The sequence below is a fragment of the Bos grunniens genome, chromosome 5 (genome assembly GCF_055505025.1).
Source record: "Bos grunniens cultivar Pamir isolate PY7600 chromosome 5, Bosgru_T2T1.0, whole genome shotgun sequence".
Classification (NCBI taxonomy): Eukaryota; Metazoa; Chordata; class Mammalia; order Artiodactyla; family Bovidae; genus Bos; species Bos grunniens.
Genome location: NC_141169.1, coordinates 32813956 through 32834000, shown reverse-complemented (window position 1 = coordinate 32834000; position 20045 = coordinate 32813956). Strand labels below are relative to the sequence as shown.

The window sequence follows — 20045 nt, the reverse complement described above, 5'->3', positions numbered from 1 at the left end:
ATAGAAAGAAAGTCAAAGTAGTACTTTACATCAAGAAAATAGAGTCTTTTATGGGATTTTATGTCTTTGAGAGTGGAAAGAAGAAAGGAATTATTTAGGTGAAGATAAAGGAGAAGAAAATAAGTGATATCGTTGGAAGAATGTGCTAGAGCCTGTCCAAACAGATAAACTGGATTAAAGGTTCCAGGAACAAATCATGAAACCAGCATAAAACCAAAATCCAGGACTGAGAGGTATGTTGATTTAGTGTAATATCATCTTTCATAAGGGAGATGATGGCAGAGAAGAGTTTGCAACTCAAGGTCTAATTTTGACCCCAAAAGACGAATTTCATCAAGTGGAATGAGAGTGAAGGAAATCTTGAAAGACAGTACTAGGCCATTTTAGTTCTCCCTAGTAGCCAAGGAGGTAAGGTGAGATGTGTGTCCAGGATTACGGGAAGCTTAACTTCAAATAGTTAAATGATACAATATTCATAACCTGAGATTTTATGGGAGACAAGGCTAAAGGAACATGTGATTCTCTTAAGAATAAAACTCAGTCAATGCAAATATTTTGGAGTCTAATGAAGAGGAGTTGATGCAAGGATTACAGAGATGCCTCCAGGGAACTCAGATTTAGAGATGCCCGGCACAGAGGAGGCATAACTAAGAAAGTAGTCCACATATGCAAATACTTTCAAAAGCACAAACCATAAGGCAAAAACTGAGGAATTTGATTACAAAACAAAGACTTATGTTCTATAAAGGGCACTATGGACAAGGACAATTCGCAGATGGTAAAATGAAGAAAAAATGTGTTCTGTCTAAAACCAACAAAGATGTAATATCATCCTAGAACATATATGGAACTCCTGCAAAGGAACAGGGAAAAGACAGTAACCCGATAGGAAAAAAAGTTTCAAATAATATCAACAGGCAATTTAAGAACAGAAAACACTAACATGGATATGGAAATTTGATCAAAATCATTAGTAATCAAATACAAAGTAAACCAACAATGAGGTATCAGTTCACATCTATCAAAAGAGCAAAAATCAGAAATCCATATAATTACTAATGTCAGGAATGTAGAAATATAGAAACTTGCACTGCTGCAAGACTGATCGCAACACTTCTGGAAAGCAATCTGGTATAACTCGGATACATTAAATACATTGATATGGCCCAGAAATTCCTCTCCTAAGAAATATAAAACAGATTCCTTACAGGTCCAGTAGGGGACTAATAGGAAAATGTTCTTAGCAGGTTATTTGTAGTGGAGTGGAGCTGTGGGCAACGTGGGTGTTCATCAGTGGAGGCGTGGATAGATACAATATTGTGAGTGAATGCTGCACATCATGGAATAGCAGGCATCAAACTGCAGCAACAGAGTAAATGCTAGCATCTGGTAGCGTGGAGGGAGATGAAAAACGGTGCTCAGTGAAAAAGTAAGGGACAGAATGAGGCATAAAACAGTAGCTTTGGAGTACATTTAAGAATAGTGAAGTGAAATCACTCAGTCATGCCTGACTTTTTGTGACCCCATGGATTATGGCCTATCAGGCTCTTCTGTCCATGGGATTTTCCAGGCAAGAATGCTGGAGTGGATTGCCATTTCCTTCTCCAGGGGATCTTCCCACCCCAGGAATCGAACTCAGGTCTCCCACATTGCAGGCAGATGCTTTACCGTCTGAGCCACCAGGGAAGCCCAGGGGTAGTTGACTACATTTAAGAATACATGCCTACAAAATATTTTCCGAGGGTATATTTAAACACAATTCTAAACACTAGATACGTCTTCCTCAGTGCTTCAGCTGGTAAAGAACCTGTCTGCCAATGCAGGAGACACATGAGACTCCAGTTTTATCCGTGAGTGGGGAAGATCCCCTGAAGAAGGGAATGGCTATCATTGGCTTAATCCAATAGAAAATCAGAGGTAAGGGAATCTGTTGATGTGGTCCATACAGCTTAGCCTCAAAGCCCAGAGCTGGGTGAAGAGGGTAAGAAATTAAACTGAAGAGAGAAATAGCTATCTAGGTCTTTAGACTGGAAAATAAAAATAAACACATGTAATCAGATTTGAAATCCCCAAATGAGATTTTTAAGGGTGTTCTGGGAGGCTCTAGGTACGTTTAGTTTCCGTGTCCTGGGTAAGCCATATATATTAAACTGATTAAGTCACTAATTATGGTGCCTTAGGATTTTCCTTGAAGGTCCAGGGCTTTGGACACTGACACTCCACTTCTACCAGAACAGCTTTGCTTTTATTTGGTTAATATAGCAGGAGTCTGCTTAAGATTTCACTGAGGAAACAGAATTATAGCACCACCTATAGTCTGGCAATGTGCTATGAACTAAAAAATGAATCTCAGAATAGTGGGGAAGACAGAAAAGTGAATTACAGTACAGTGTCAGGAAAAAAACCATGAAGGGACAGTAAAGAAAGTCCAGTGAACTCCGAAGGGTCAAGGGAACAAGGAAGGTTTCCTGGAGTCTGTAACTGAAAAGGGAGGTAAGGAAGCTCAGAGAATACTGCCGTTGCCCAAAGGAGGGAAGAGGAACGCAACAGTTACGCAACTCTGAAACGGGCGAAGTCTCCTGGAACGAACGAGGTTACAGATCCGCGGACTAGGATGGGCGCTAAAGTGATTTCACGTGATAGGCAAAGACCTACTTAAGCCAGCCTCTAGCTTTGCTCTGCCCCCATCCCATCTCATCCTTCGTCAAAGGGGCGTGGCATTTAAACAAATGCACTCAGCTGGGAGGGTATCCCAACCCTGAGGCCCGCGTCACCAGCGCGGGCGGGCGGCTGCGGAGTCTCCCAGAAAAGCTGGTATCTCCCAGAGTGGTCTGGTTCGGGCTCCCCAGCCCCGGAGGGGCGGCTAAGAAGAAGGCGCTCACTGGTTGCTATAGCGGCGATCTAAGAGGCTGGGGAAAGTTGATTGGCCGCAGGTTCGTAGCGCGGACCACGCCCACCCCTTCCGGCGGCTGCAATCAGGTCAGGGCTCCAAGGCCTGCTGGGTAGTTTAGTGGTGCAGCGCCAAAGCGGGCTGGGAAACATGGCGCCGGCTTTAGATAAGAGGAACCTAGGGCCGGGCTACAGCTGAGGGCGGGCTGAGCCGGGACTCTAGGTAGAATTCCTGGCGTTCCCTCCCACAGTTTCGGTCCCTGGGCCGGGGTGTGGTAACCCTAGAGCGTGGTCGTGCGGTCCGGCGACTAGTGGCTTCGCATTGGGAGATGAGTAGGGATGCGCATTTCGGGATGGCTTTTAGTTAATGCATTTACAGGAGTTTTCGCGGACCCTGTGGGCTCTTCTTATGCCACTGGGGACCAGGGCAGAGACTGTGGCGGGGGAAACGCGGCCAGGGCGGCGGCTTCTCTTCCGCAAAAGGTCAGCCCCCCACCATGCCTAGGTTCCCGTTTGAGGCCGGGGCTCTTCGGAGCTCGGGACCGTGAACCAGAAAGTGCGTTGGCTAGAGAAGACAGTTCTGGGTCACGCAGCCTGATTTTTCAGCATTCCTGGCCATACTGGCCTGTTGTCATCCACGTTGAACACACCATTTCAATGACGAATCAGGCAGTTCCTTTTGCCTGGAATTCTAAATCCGTGCCAATGCCACACCCATTTTCAGTCTTTTAATTCACTTTGTTGTTCAGTCGCCAAATCGTGAGGACTCTGCTACGCCATGGACTGTAGAACGCCAAGCTCCTCTCTCCTCCAGTATCTCCTGGAGTTTGCTCAAATTCATGTCCGTTGAGTTCGTGATGGTATAACCATCTCATTCTCTGCTGCCCTCTTCTTTTGCCTTTAGTGTTTCCCAGCGTCAGGGTCTTTTCTTGTGAGTCTGCTCTCCGCAACAGGTGGCCCACAGTTTCAGCAACAGTCCTTCCAATGAATATTCAGGGTTGATCTTAATTCACTACTTATTTTTTGAGGCATAATTCTAGTATCACTTCCTCAATATAAAGACTGCCCCATTCTTGGGGATAGTTATTTGATTACCTTTTAAGGAGTGCATGCTCTGGAAGTGCTGCCCAGTTAGAAAAAGCTAAGCCTTTTGAAATGGGCAGTAAATTTGAGCAAATTAACTTTTATGGTCCTCAGTTTTGCTTCTCAAAATGGAGGTAATACTATTAAAGGGTTTTGTGAAGTTTAAATCTGTTAAAACCTAAGTGCTTAATAGTGAGTGCTGTCTGTCATTCCGAAGTACTCTGGCTAAGGGCAATTGCCACTCACAGGCCTAAGATCCCCCTACTGCAGCTCATACAAACTCACCAGCCACTTGTTTGACCAGCATTGAATTAGTCTCCCTACTGCAGTAGGTTTAAAGAAAGTCTTTCTTGCCTGCTTCACTTTGCCTAGGTGTAGTTTTTCTTTGGTAATGTAAATGTTTAGGCTCTGTGTTTATTGTTTCTTCTTGGTGACAGTGGTGTCTCCTTGCTGACTGAGTAGTGCGTCTCACATGTTCTCTGTTATCTAGATAATCACCAATTGGACTCAAAGGAATAGAGCTTTGTGGGGTGAAGGGTAGTTTGTATGTGATGTCAGGATGTGAAAAGGGTTGTATTACTATATCTATTCGAGAGCATCCCAAGTGAGGTGCTTTCATCTCAAGGAAGTAGCATCAGAAAACATAGCACAGGCCTATGCCCCTTTCTTTGCTATCTGTTATGAAAGGAGCATGAGAAAGATGCAGTTTGCAAAGAAAGAGAACAGCTGAGAATATTATGCCCTCTCAGGGGACACTGGGTTTCATGAAGATGAGAAGCTAAGCCAAGAGAGGAAGGGTTGCAAGTTAAGAAGGTCATCGGCAGTGGTGGAGGTAGTGTGGAGATTTCATGTATAGGGAATGAAGTGGACCCATTTACCATAAGGAAGAAGGTGGAATAGTACTGAATTGGAATGAAATGAAAGATGGTTGAGAAAAATAGGCAGTAGGGAAAGGGGAGTTGTTTAGGAGTATGGGTAAAAGGGAAGGAAACCGGCAGTCTGAGAAGCTTGGTAGAGGTACTCACTATTGAGTTGGCCAAAATGTTCATTCAGGTCTTTCCACAATGTAAAAACTTGAACAAACTTTTTGGCCAAACCGATACTTGAATCTGAAGAGAAATATTAAATAGTCATGTACTTAAGAAAACTAAAGGACTGAGGAAGAAGAGATTTGACACCTGGCCTCTCCTACTTGCCCTTCCCTAACACACAGAAGCGTAAACATAACAACAAACGCAGCTGCATATTCCCTCTCCTGGGCTAGTGGAGGCAAACAAGGTAAAGTTCAGGCTGATGATGCCTCGTTTTTCTTTTTCTTTTCTCTAACTTCTTTGGTGTCAACTGCTCCCTAATAACCTTTTTCTTTTTTCTTCCTCTACTGTTTCTCATATAGAAGCAGACTGGATGAGGGCAGATTCAGGAAGTGAGAATGAAGTGTGAGAAAGAAAAACAGATTAAGTTGAAAGAAAATGTTTACTCCTAAATGCCTAGGCAGAACTGAGGCTGGGAAGAGCATATAAAAGTGCTATGCAAAGAAAATGAAATGGAATTAAGTGTGGTTATGTGTTATAGATCCTGTTGTGAGAACTTAGAAGAAAATTACTCAGAAAGGTCTCCAAGTCTCCTGAAAAAGGTCCAAGAGAACACAGTGCTTAAAGATACATCAGATAGATGAGCATTAGACATTAATAGGAACTTCCAGGCCTGATGCTGGTGCCAAGGAACCTATGAATGCTCTTTCCTGGAGCCTCTCAGCACAGGAAAGTTATCCAACTCTCAGGACTGGAGGAGGAAGCTGCCCCTCCAGGCATCTTCCCACTAGACAGACTCTGCCTGGGAAAGGCTGCTTCTCCCAAGGGCCCTCGCCATGGCCCCCTTCATTTCTTTGTTTCGGAAACTGTAGATGATGGGGTTGCACATGGGGGTGATGATGGTGTAGAGGAGGGAGAAAGGCTTGTCTTTGTCAGGACCGTGTGTGCTGCGGGGGTTCATGTAAGAGAACATGGCCGAGGTGTAGAAAAAGATGACCACGGTCAGATGGGAGGCACAAGTAGAGAAGGTCTTGCCTCGACCAGAGGAGGAGTTCCTGCCCAGGATGGAGGCCAGGATGTGGGCATAGGAGATGACGATGAGCACTATGGGGCTGAGCAGCACCACAATGGCATCGGCAAAGATGACTCTCAGACTAAACTGGGGGTCTCCACAGGAGAGAGCAATCACTATGGGGGCCTCACAGAAGAAGTTTTCTATGTGGTTGTCTCTGCAGAAGGGATTCCGGAATGACATATACTCAAGTAAGATGCCATTGATAAGCCCAAAGGACCAGGCAATACTCACCAGGCTCACGCAGACCTGCTGGCTTATGATCTGGGCATAGCTAAGTGGGTGGCAGATGGCAACATAACGGTCATAGGCCATGAAAGCCAAGAGGATGCACTCAGCCACACCCACACAGAAGACCAAGTACATCTGGGTCATGCAAGAGACAAAGGAGACAACATGGTTCTTCACTGTCAGGTGGACCAGCATCTGTGGGATGGTGGTGGTGATGAAGCAGACATCCAGGAAGGACAGGTGGCCAAGGAAGAAGTACATGGGGCTGTTGAGCCTGGGGTCTGTCTAGGTGATGAAGATGATGAGGCCATTCATGGTCATGGCAAGGCTGTAGAGGGCTAGGAAGAGGGCAAAGAGCAATGCCCGAGTGGATGGGGAGCTCTGCTCAAAGCCCACGAGGATAAACTCAGTCACGGTGCTGCCATTCCTTAGGTCCGCTGGCGTGGATCCACTTGAGGACAAAGGACAGGAAAAGTACAAGAGAGACAGCTGTAGAGTAATGCAGGGTACTCACTTGATTACAGAAACCCACCTAATATTAGTGGATGTAATATAAAAGATAAATGAGTGGTGGTAAATGTTTTGTAACTTAAGTAAACATTATGTAATTGGCAATGGTATAGGGCCGTGAAAATGCCAGGGTCACCATAGGTGCCTCCATGGAATCATAATATCAAAAATTAAGGCAGGGTGGTTATACTTTATTTTAATTTACTCAGGCTCAAGTCAAGTATCTGTTTCCAGTCTGGGACCGGGAAGTGTTAGTCTTTAATCAAATTGGGGAGAAAAAACAAGATAGTTTTCTAGAACCCATGCCAAACAGAGGAGTGGAGTACTTCAGAGGAGGGGGTGGTAGCTGTTAGTTCATAGATCATATTGAAGGTACACTTGAGAGACATTTGTAGATGTATTTTTCTAGGAAAGGAAAAAGCTCAAGTATACTATCTATTTAAAACAATGAATGGGTTGAATTTTTAGAGAAAAATATGCCAACTCTCAGGATTATCCCTTAGATGAGAATGATTAGCATAACTTGAAACATCACACTCAGCTCTTCCCAATCATCCTTCTTTCCAGTCTCAGGTTCCTGGTGGTTGCTGCTGCTGCATTAACCACCCATCGGACATGACTGAGTGACTTCACTTTCACTTTTCAGTTTCATGCATTGGAGAAGGCAATGGCAACCCATTCCAGTGTTCTTGCCTGGAGAATCCCAGGGACGCGGGAGCCTGGTGGGCTGCCGTCTCTGGGGTCGCACAGAGTCGGACATGACTGAAGCGACTTAGCAGCAGCAGCAGCCAGGCATGCTGGAGATGGGCCTGGTGGTGAGCTCTGGCATGCTTCCTAATAGGAGACAGTTTTCCTGCTGGGGTGGGAATTTAGGGCAATACATAACTGGGTAAAAGGATCCAACTATCCCTCTGAGAACAGGGAAGTTCTGAGCAGGGCACAAATTCAATCATTTTGGATAGATGTTCAGATAACTTCAAGCTGTCCTTTTACTAATAGAGAGTAAATCTTGTTCTTTTCTCTATCATCAGAGAACAAGCATCCAGAATTCTCATGCTCTATTCTCATTGTGATTTTTAGGAAGTCATTATGTTCATATTAAATATCTCCTACTTTTCATCCTGTTTTGGAATTAGGATATATAGGACACATCTTTCACTTTCAGATTTTGACAGTGTGTTTGTTCTCAACATTCAGTTCTGCCTGTCACTCTTCTTCATTTTCTCTTCTTCCATTCCCTTTTATACACACTCTCAATTTCTCCCCTCTTTTTGTCTTTCCCATGGTTTTCCACTTACTTCCATTTCTCACTCTCCTTTCTCTCCCTTTCTCATCTCTGGTGGTGGGTGTCTGTCATTGAGCTACCTCCAGTTGAACTTCTCTCTGCTCTCCATGTCTTTAAATCTTTCAGGTACCTAACTTAATTTTAAAACATACCTATGCCATTACTGCCACTTCTTTCTTGGAATCCCTGTAGGTGTTTCCTGACAGGTCCAGGCAGTGTTTGGGCAGTAGGCCATTCCCATCATAGCTGCTTTGAATGATCCCCTAGAAATTCCTCTCTTGGGGGCCCAGAATGAGTAGGGAGGGGCATAAAGAACTGTTGAATCCAAGAAGTGGCTTTGAATCATGGGCGCAGTGGACTTGTTGAAACTGAGGTCAGAGTCTGGGCAAGTGAAGTAAGTGGGCTACATTTCAGACAAGAAGAAACTGAAATTCAACCTATGGAGTCATTATGATTTGCAGGAGTACAAATATTTATTTGTGGTTTGTTCGTTAGAAAGACTATTCTGTGATACCTGGTGTCTTGTTAACTACAAGAGTTAGTCAGGACTTAACCAGTCAAACATTTGTATAAGTAAATGCAACAATAATATCTTGAAAATCACATCCTACCTCATTCTGTTGCTTGGCTGGTAATGATGTTTGTCATTTAATTACTGTGACAAATAACAGAGAAACTCATGGTGTTTGAAGAACTTGTCCAGAGAGGATGGTCTGACCTGGTGGGCCACTCTGGAAGAGAAGTTTTGTATGATGGCCTTGTTAGTTCTCTGTCATCTATACCACGGGTGATAAATGTTTATTTAAATAATATCCCTAAGTTATGCAGGCTTCCCAGGTGTGCTAGTGGTAAAGAACCCACCTGCCAATGCAGGAGACAAAAGAGATGCAGGTTCGATCCCTGGGTTGGGAAGATCCCCTGGAGGAGGGTATGGCAACTCACTCCAGTATTCTTCCCTGGTGAATCCCATGGACAGAGGAGCCTGGAAGGCTACAGTCCATAGGGTTGCAAAGAGTTAGACATGACTGAAGTGACTTAGCATGCAGGCACTAAGTTATGTGTGTACTGCACTTTATAGAATAGGTGAGAAACTTTACATTTCATGTATTCCACTTATTAGTAAGCTTATATTGTTCTCACTTTTTAAGTGTTTATTTTTACTCTCTTAAGATTTTTAATTTTGTCTGTGATAAATAACTGAATTCTAACACCTTGATTTGAAATCACATTTTCTTATAACTATTAATAATTGAAGAAATACCAGCAGGAAAATAAAGCTAAATTCTCCTTTAGCTTCAAATAAGCTCATATTATTCTATAACATAAAAGATGTCCTTGCAAGTATTATTTTGGGCAAAGAATTTTCTAAGACTGGATATCAGAAATTGTTGCTATGTGCTATAAAGCTAATCTTGAACCTCTAAAATGTAATTTTGATTGGTAGGTCTTAATTATGGCCATGGTAATATGTAGATCGGTATCTTTTTGTTTTCTAAAACATACACATACTTGTGAGAGTTCCTTGTTAAACCAGAAGAGGATCATGGGATTTTCTTTTGCCAAGTGTGTAGAGATTAAATAACCACTCATAATTCCTTGGGTTTCTTATGTAAAGACTGGAGGTCTGTTCAGTTCAGTTCAGTCGCTCAGTTGTGTCCGACTCTTTGTGACCTCATGAATTGCAGCATGCCAGGCCTCCCTGTCCACCACCAACTCCTGGAGTTCACTCAAACTCACTTTCATCGAGTCGGTGATGCCATCCAGCCATCTCATCCTCTGTCGTCCCCTTTTCCTCCTGCCCCCAATCCCTCCCAGCATCAGAGTCTTTCCAATGAGTCAACTCTTTGCATGAGGTGGCCAAAGTACTGGAGTTTCAGCCCTAGCATCATTCCTTCCAAAGAACAACCAGGACTGATGTCCTTTAGAATGGACTGGTTGGATCTTCTTGCAGCCCAAGGGAGGTCTGTAATCTCATTTAAATTAACACTAGTTTATAAAATAGTTTACACCCACCATCACATTTAAACCTCAAGTTTATTATTGTAATTTAATGATGTGATTTAATCTCATTGAAGAACCTGCATCAGAGGAGCAGCCACATGAGGGTAGAAATGGGATTGTCTTAATACACCACTATCCCTGATTAAACAAAGACTTAATGGGGCAGGAGAACACACTGTTAGGCATGATTAGGGGTGTGTGAGGAATAACAGCTTCCATATTCCTGATGTTTCCTTCCACATGAATGAAACTATTGTAGTCACATACCCCTGACCCTTCCCTCTTCCTTCATTCACACCATCTTATAGAGGGGAGATGGAGTGGTTATCTGATTTTAGAAGGAAAGCTGAGCACATGTGTCTGTCTTTTTCCTCTAGACCTCGCCTTTGGAGTAAGTAACCTTCTTAAGGGCAGGTTCCACCTCTGTTTGGGGAGGCAGTGTTGTAGCTGCCAGCAACAAGGAAATAAGTCTGTCTAACTCTGTGTTTCTGCATCAGTAAGTCCAATTGCTCAAATTTCTGTATTGGTATTAATAAAGTTGATATTTTACCCCCCATATTCAGGTGCTACCTTCTTTCTCAATTGATTAAGAAGTAAAGGAAGGAGTAGTGTTACTTATTGGACCCCATCAAAGTCCCAGTTATTAGTAATATTATCACATACATGGAAATATAAACGAAGAAGTGTGATAGAGCTGTGGTTATAACACGAAGTGAGCCACAGTGGTGTTTGACAAATCCTGAGAGAGTGAGGAATTCTGCTGATAAACATATATGTTGAATTCTCAAAGAACAGTGCTGGTGAATTGAGAGATGTCTACATTCCATGACCACAGGAGCACAGTGAACAAAGTGTGCTACTGTAGACTAGACTGGTGGGAAAATGTCTCATTATAAAGTAAGACTCTGATTCCTGTCATTTTTACAGAGGGGCCAGGACACTTTTGAATAATTCAACAATTAAGCCAGTATGTTTCTGTTGCCTTCCTATCATTTTATAACTACAGGAAAGAAAATATAATAGAGCATTGTATTGCTTATTTATTCTGTAGCGTATGTTTGTTTTAGGGATGAGGTTGGTTCACTCATGTTGTAAAGGAATTCACCAGCCTTGTTTAAAATCATGTTAAGTTCTTCTCTTAGAAAGCTTCAGCCTCTGTTTTTTGCAGGGTTGCTTTAAATAAAATGTCTCTCTAGTAATTTCAGCCCTTACACAGCTTGAAGCCTGGTCCCTCTTCTGTATACTATAGTTCTTTGCTTTTTGGATTACTCATTTTGTGACCTTAAAGCAGAAAAATGTCTTCTGGGTGAAAACTGTTAAGGTAAATATATTCATACTTGGGTTCATGGACCCAGGGGAATCAATAGATGTTTCAGAATGTCCATTCATCTCTGAAATGTTATAGGAAATATTGTGTGTGTCAGAGCTATTTCCTTGGAAAGTCCACAGTTTAATCAAAAGCAGCTGGAACTCACAAAGGGTGAAAACTTGTGATTTAGAGATTTCATGTCACTAAAGTCCTGTAGACTTGTCTTCTTTAAACTGAATATGAACATACTCTTTTATCTTGCAGAATTGTTTGTTTCCTCAAAAATGTCTCCTATGGAGAGTGGGTGAGTGATGGTTGAGCACCCAATTCCACTGCGAGTGACCTTTTGAGATTATCGCTACCCCCAAGATATCTCAAAGAAGTCCAGGCAGTTCATATTATCTGGGGTTTTGGCTCCCAACTCTGTGTTGAGGAATACTAGGTCTCATGTTTGAGGTGGACTACTTGGTAAGTTTTTTTTTTCTTGGGCTACTCAGTAACTTAAAGCCTACAAAACCCTCAATGCCTAAAGTAGCCAAGAAGCCTCCTTGTTGATTTTCTCCAGATCTGTACTCCAATATTTCCATCACAATTAGAAGGAGAATAAACTGACCCAAGAACACAGAGAACTGAGTTGGGATGGGAAGGAGAGTGCAATAAGTAGCTAAATAGCAATATTGATGACGTAGGTTTGAAAGATAACATTCTGAATCACCAGGGAGGCAGTGCCTCTGGCCATATGAGTAACCAGAACTTACCCTGAAGGAATACTAACATTTTTTATTGTGAGTGGAATTGGCAGGAGGTGGTGAAGAAATTTAAAAAAAAAAAAACCCGACACTAAAATAAAACTTCAAGGCACTTAAGGAGGTCCATCCTGGGGAATACTGCTATGGTGAAGTGAACTGAAGTGAAAGTGACTCAATCGTGTCTGGCTCTTTGCGACCCCATGGACTATACAGTCCGTGGAATTCTCTAGGCCAGAATACTGGAGTGGGTAGCCTTTCCCTTCTCCAGGGGATCTTCCCAACCCAGGGATTGAACCTAAGTCTCCCACGTTGCAGGTGGATTCTTTACCAACTGAGCCATAAAGGAAGCCCAAGAATACTGGAGTGGGTAGCCTATCTCTTCTCCAGGGGATCTTCCCAACCCAGGAATTGAACTGGGGTCTCCTGCATTGCAGGTGGATTCTTCACCAACTGAGCTATCAGGGAAGCCCGTTGCTATGGTGGGCAGTGGCTTTCAATTTCTTTTAAGGTCAGGAGAACCAGAAATGGTAGCTAGAGGAACTTCCTGTCTCACATGGGCATTTAAGCAGTTGTTCTGCAGAGTTTTGAGAATTTTTCAGTGGAAGTCTGGTTTAGATTTGGTCTAGTGAAAGATAAAGAACAGCAAGAAGTCTGCACAGTTATCAGTGCCCCAGGAGCATCCATGGCTCTTTGTCTTAATCTCCTCCATAGTTAACACTATTAACTGAACCCCATAGTTCAGAAACCATGAAGTCACTTTCCATCCCCTCTTTCTAACCTCCATATGATATTGCCATTTTCATGCCGTGTGCTCAGTCATGTCTGAGTCGTTGTGAGTCCTCTATCCATGGTATTTTCCAGCAAGAATACTGGAGTGGTTTGCCATTTCCTCCTCCAAGGGATCTTCCCTGGCCCAGGGATTTAACCTGCATCTCCTGTGTCTCCTTCACTTGTAGGTGGATTCTTTACCTGCTGAGCAATTAAATACTGTTATCTTCCCCTGCTCCCCTACAGAACACTCTACACCCCCACTTACAACTTTTGTTTCCCAAATATACTGTCGTTTCCTAAGCCTCTAAGACTCTACTAGTGCTCTTTTTGGAATTCAGTCTTCATATATATTTCTCCATTTGACAAACTGCTCCAACAAGATCAGTCTCAACTCTTGCAGCCATAGTGAAGTCTCCAGTAACTCTTCCCACATCAGCCTATTTGAAATTGCATTTGTTCCTGAACTCCGTAACACCAGAGATTTTACATCCTTGTTTCCTGGGACACTGCCTAACACATAGCAGTTGTTTAATATATGTATGTTGAAGGAATAATAGAATAAATGACCATCTGAGTTCCAACTTTCTACATTATTTAATGCTGTTCATGAAAAAAACTTAAAAAATCAACTCCTACAAACCTGTTTTCTCATCTGTAAAATGAAGAAAACTGTATTTGTGTAGTTGTGAAGATTAGGAGAAAATTTTTCAATCAAAAATACATAATTTATATAAAAATATATACATAAACCATATAGAATATCTGCAATATGAAAGTGCTCAATGAATTTTAATTTACTGTTTCCTTTTGCAGGTCACTGCATAAATGAAAAATATTAATTAGGACATTTATATTTTTAAGTGTCTGTAATCCTCATGTTGGATCATCAAAAAAGTGAGACAGTTCCAGAAAAATATCTACTTCTGCTTTATTGACTATGCCAAAGACTGACTGTGTGGATCACAAGAAACTGTGTAAAATTCTTAAAGAAATGGAAATACCAGACCACCTGACCTGCCCCCTGAGACCTCTGTATGCAGGTCAAGAAGCAACAGTTAGAACTGGACATGGAACAACAGACTTTCCAAATTGGTAAAGGAGTACATCAAGGCTGTATATTGTCACCCTGCTTATTTAACTTATATGCAGAGCACATCATGAGAAATGCTGGACTGGATGAAGCACAAGCTGGAATCAAGATTGCCGGGAGAAATATCAATAACCTCAGATAGGCGGATGATACTACAGTTATGCCAGAAAGTGAAGAACTAAAGAGCCTCTTGATGAAAGTGAAAGAGGAGAGTGAGAAAGTTGGCTTAAAACTCAACATTCAGAAAACTTAAGATCCTGGCATCTGGTCCCATCACGTCATGGCAAATAGATGGGGAAACAATGGAAACAGTGACAGACTATTTTTTTGGGCTCCAAAATCACTGCAGATGGTGACTGCAGCCATGAAATTAAAAGACGCTTGCTCCTTGGAAGAAAAGTTATGACCAACCTAAACAGCATATTAAAAAGCAGAGACATTACTCTGTCAACAAAGGTCCATCTAGTCAAAGCTATGGTTTTTCCAGTAGTCATGTATGGATGTGGGAGTTGAACTATAAAGAAAGCTGAGTGGCAAAGAATTGATGCTTTTGAACTGTGGTGTTGGAGAAGACTCTTGAGAGTCCCTTGGACTGCAAGGAGATCCAACCAGTCCATCCTAAAGGAAATCAGTCCTGAATATTCATTGTAAGGACTGATGCTGAGCTGAAACTCCAATACTTTGGTCACCTGATGTGAAGAACTGACTCATTTGAAAAGACCCTGATGCTGGGAAAGATTGAAGGTGGGAGGAGAAGGGGATGACAGAGGATGAGATGGTTGGATTGCATCACTGACTCAATGGACATGAGTTTGAGTAAACTTCGGGAGTTGGTGATGGACAGGGAAGCCTGGCATGCTGCCGTCCATGGGGTCGCAAGGAGTCGGACTCGACTGAGTGACTGAACAACAATCCTCAAAGTTCCTGAAATCTTTTAAAAACTGAATCTGCATATTAAATATATATATTTTAAGCACTGTTAAGTTCTGATAGAGTATACAGTACTGTTAAGGACAGGCATATTTTATAAATTAAATATAATATCATATGGTTAAGAGCTCTAATCAAGCTTCAATAAAATACTGGGGGATCTGAAGAGTAATGAAATCATAAAATACTCAGGAAAGTGTGAATAAAAAGGAAAATATCAGATGCAAGAAAAATATTTGCTAACAACTGACAGATTAAAGAAGATTGTTCTTGGAGAAAGGCATCCTTGGTAAGAAAAAATAGTCACTATAAGTGAGAACCTGAGTTAACCCTCAAATGTTTCACATCAGGTATAATGCTGAAATTACATCTAAACTTGAGGAGACCTTAAGAGGTGGAAAATAGCCATAAAAAGATGTTCTTTTGGTAAACTGAATTGTTAGTGGATATGTCATTTTGTGATAAAAGGCAGTTTCTCTTCAGTCTTTATTAGGGAAGATAGAAATTCCTGCTCCCAATTTGACAATGTGTGAATAAGTTGGAGGTAACCATTCCATGATGGCCAATACACAGTAATTTAGAAATCAATTATATACAATAAAAAGTGTAAACTAATTGGGGCTTATTTGAAGATTGAGTGAAGATTTCCCTTGCTTCTCAAGGCTGGGAACTAAAAGCCAGCTCTTAGGATTTATAAGGCTTGTATTCCCTCTTCCATCTCTGAAAATTCTCCTAATCAAATAAGATTAGATCAAAGTCAGCCTGCAGGAAGAAGGCAAAGGCATCCACCCTCCTAATTCCAGCTCAGAGAATATGTAGTTCACCCTAAAGTGGCCAATCAATTTCTCTTTGTTAACTAAGAATGACAGAACATATACCATTTTACTGAATAGTAAAACTAATGAATTTAGAAATCAGATTAAAAGATGCAATATAGGACCATTCATCATTCAAAAATATAGACAGGATGACAAGCCCCAGAAATCAATGAGGGATGAGGCCTGAATTGTTGTGTTGTTAATGTTTAGTTGCTCAGTCATGTTTGACTCTTTTGAGACACCATGGACTGTTGCCTACCAGGCTCCTCTGCCCATGGGCAGAATTAGCCCTTTTAAAATAGAAGGGCAACCAGGATTTACAGAGATCCTTGTTAGTGAGACTGCCATCATCCACAACTGGAGATCAGAGGGAATGCACAATTATGGGTTGTTTGGAAGATTTTGTTGCCTATCTGTACAGGGAGAGAACAAAATAGTTGTACCCAGTTGGGTGGTGTCTCACAGCAGGAATGTCAGAAGGAGGGGAAACTACAGTGGGTCTGTTCACTAGGTACAAAAGAAAGAGAAACTAGAAAGGCCTTGTAAGAGCAGATCCCCTGTTCTGCAGGTCTCCTTGACCCTGTGTTCTATTGCACTAACCTGTCATTAGAAAGACAGGCCAGGCCCTTACTAAGTCCTTAAATGGTCAGAAAAGAAGAACTGTTTTCCCTGCTGGTTTCACATATTAGTAATGCCCTGGAATTATGGCACTTTTAAAGATTTTAAAATATGAGGTGTAATTCTGGAACTCCATGGTTTTCACTAACACATCTACATGAACTTTGAGGAATTTAGGAATCAGATTGGGAGACAATAGGAAATAAATTTTTACCATTACCTAATAAAGTTGTGTAGGGAAAAGCATATGGATCCAGACAAAAGCATATGGATCAAGGTATTATGAGGACGGATGTAAATGACTTTTAAGGAAGGACAACTAGTCTTTAGTGTGAGTCCCTGGAGGTCTCTGCTGATAACTCTGTTACAGTTTAGCGACCCATCCCAATGTCTTACAGATTTACTTAGAAGTGTTTCTATAGGCTTACCTGTTTCCCCCCTCTTTTCTATTTTAAGTTTCTTCCTATTTCCCTTTTCTTAAGCAAGATGGACACTGAATAGTCTTTTTGCTCCTCGGAGGGCCTTGACAATAACTGGCTTGCCGCAGAGATCCAATTGAGTTAAATTGTAGAAATATTCTAAATTCTCTTGACTGTCTCAGTCTTCTGCTTTATTTTTGCTTCATCCTTCTCCTTGATACTGGATCCACTTCAGTATTTCTATATCTTTCTGAAATAGGATCTCTGAAGTACCTGGATCCCTTAGTGATGGTCTGGCCTGGACCAATGTTGTAAATGTGCCGTGGGTGAGCATTTCAGATGCCTGTGATGACCCAGATCCCTGTGATGTCAAAAGATCAGTGCAGATGCCTGTGATGACCCAGATCCCTGTGATGTCAAAAGATCAGTGCAGATGCCTGTGATAACCCAGATCCCTGTGTTGTCAAAAGATCAGTGCAGATGCCTGTGATAACCCAGGTCCCTGTGATGTTAAAAGATCAGTGCAGATGCCTGTGATAACCCAGATCCCTGTGATGTCAAAAGATCAGTGTAGGTCACAAACTCTACCAGAAGACCATTCGTGTTGATCTGCACTAATGAGAGTCACCATAAATGATGGAAATACTGACAATAGCCTTCATTTCACTTCATAGCTGAGATTGTAACTCCAGATAGTGCCCGCATCTTATGAGACTTGATCTCCCTCCATCATCCCTAATCATTCTCCAGCTGAGTCCTAAAGTGAATTAACTATTTCATTATAAGCTGTAATGAAACCACCCTAGACTTGTTGCTTCCTTCCTTTAGTACAGAGACTTAAAGAATAAAACAACTAGAGAATCAAGGAAAAGAAACAGGAAATTATACATAAAGTATCCATAATGATATTTCTCTGAACATTCAGGGACTGTGTATAAGTCTAAAGACAAATGAATATGAAACTGGAAGGAGAACTTAGAAATCAAGGAGAATTATTGAACATCAGTGGATTAGACAACTTTAGCTATTCTATGTCATTAAGCTGTCTTGCTACTTAAAGTGTGTGAAGAAAAAATTTGCAGAGACTCTAATTAGCTTTGAGAAGAGAATAAAGAGGAAGAAAAAGTGAGGGATAATGAGACAGAGAGAGTAAGCAAGGGGGAGAGCAAGATATGTACCATCAGAGTAGGAGAGAATAAAGTTGAAACCCAGAGAGATTCTTAGACTAAGAAATAAAATGATTTTAAGAGGTGAACAGTTACATATTTAGAGATTAAAAAACTTTGCCTGGAGTCTTCCTTGGTGGCTCAGTGGTAAAGAATCTGCCTGCCAATGCAGGAGACACAGGCTCAATCCCTGATTCGGGAAGATCTCACATGCCGCAGAGCAGCTAAGCCCATGCGCCTTCACTAATGAGCTTGTGCCCTAGGGCTGCAACTACTGAGCCCCATGCCCCAGCTACTGAACCCTGCATGCCCTAGAGCCTATACTCTGCAACTAGAGGAGCCACCATAATGAGAAGCTCACTATCGCCACTAGAGAAAAGCCCATGCAGCAACAGACCCAGCACAGCCAAAAATAAACAAATAAATTCATAAACAGAAAACAAAACAAAAAAACCTTGCCTGGAAGCTAATCTCATCACTTTATAGGGAGGCAGTGAGGCACAGGGTAAAGCAAAGGGTCTTTAGAGGCAGGCATATCAGAAATTCAGACTTGACATTATTGTTGCTTACTATAATGTGCAGTTGGCTAGCTGGTTCTCAAATTTTTTTTTTCTATAAAATGAGGATTAACTAAAACAATATATAATTAGTGCTGGCACAGATTAGGCAATAAATACATATAATTGTGATCTCTGTTTTCTCTCCCTCTCCCTGTGGTTTCATTTCACATGTAAAAGGAATACTGTAAACACTTGGCCAGCATCCCACTAAGAAGCCAAACTGGCCCTGCAGAAACCTGGAGAAAAAGATCTCATCCACACTTTGTAATCCATCCTATTGGTTCCTGCTTCTCCCTGTCCTGTCCATTTAACTCAGCTTTTACCCCTGATGTATTTAAGTTCCATTTTCTCTAAAGTTTTCTCCTCAAGACATTTGGAAAAAATGTGAACCTCAGCTTTTATATAATTTCTAAAAGAGAATCATTTAGAATCAAAAGCCTTTCTTTTTCCAGAGAATAAGAAAGAAAAATGTAAGATAAGTAGAAGACACTAGTATGTACAAATGTGAAGAGGGAAGTTGAAAAAAAAACAAAGAAATGAGGAAAAGTAACCCTAGAGATAATATGGTCTCCTCCTCTGCAGCAACTGGTGACAGGCCTTTGCTAACCAGAAGGGCCCCATCAGACACACCCAAGCCATTTGCCCCTTATCCAGACCTGGGAGTCCTGGTTGGCTGTCTTTGAGAGCCCAATGTAAACTTAGAGGAGAGCCAGAGAACAGACTAGCTGGAGAGAGTTGGAAAAGTAGACAGAGTTAAGTGTCTAGAGAGAGAAAGGAGCAAGGTGGAAGTTAATGGAGTCAAGATCTGTGACATCTCCTCCCTGGCCACTGTGTGCAGAATTCTGATGTGATCTAAACACAAGTGGTCACTGAGGGAGCCAGGGATGTTTGTCTCTGATGGATAAATAGAGTCAGGGTCAGCTTTCACTGAAGAAGTGAGCACGTTTACTGACCTTCTCCCTTGACTTTGGCACACCCTGGTGATAACATTTCCTGTGTTGATCTCAGGCTCAGAGGAGGGCTCCCCAGGCATCGAGTGAGGGTCCAGTGAATTCTGCTGCAAACCAGCTGGTCATTTATAGGGTAGGGAATATGGGCTCCGTGGACACACACACACATACACACTCACAGGCACACACACACTCAGGCAGGCATGAACTTCTACCTGGTCACTGTTGGGGGCCAAATGTAACAAGGCCAACTATCTCATCTTGAAGTCTTACCATTTTAACTGGATCCCTGGGGATAGTCTCATATCCTTGTGAGGCTATTTCCATGGCAAGTGGCCTGGAAGGTCTAGAATAGTCTCAGGGTTTCTGTTCTGTTTATGAGATGAGTTGATATTTATGGGGGCCTGCCAAGTGTCATTATCCTCATGCCCTCAGCTTCAAATCTTGGAGCCTTTAACTCTTGAGCACCTATTGTACAATTTTATTTTGAATTAATTTTCTAGTTAGGGTTTCTTATGACTTAGATATCACTCCTTGTGCCCCCAATTCACTACTTTTTTCAT

The 20045-nt window shown here is 42.0% G+C and overlaps 1 protein-coding gene and 1 long non-coding RNA gene across 3 annotated transcripts; one reads left to right on the top strand and one right to left on the bottom strand.

The window, feature by feature from the left end:
* Window positions 1-2749: 2749 nt before the first annotated feature.
* LOC147371725 (uncharacterized) lies at window positions 2750-15117 on the top strand. 2 transcript variants are annotated; one of them, XR_015163715.1, is made up of 3 exons: window positions 2750-2933; window positions 11676-11879; window positions 13745-15117. It is a non-coding gene; the product is annotated as an uncharacterized LOC147371725 (long non-coding RNA). The 2 variants fall into 2 exon arrangements; XR_015163714.1 differs by having other exon boundaries at window positions 2764-2979.
* Window positions 5683-6760, bottom strand: OR10AD1 (olfactory receptor family 10 subfamily AD member 1). Its single transcript, XM_086399724.1, is given in 1 exon segment — window positions 5683-6760. A coding segment is annotated over 1 exon segment (837 nt). The 5' UTR covers window positions 6628-6760; the 3' UTR covers window positions 5683-5790.
* Window positions 15118-20045: the final 4928 nt, after the last annotated feature.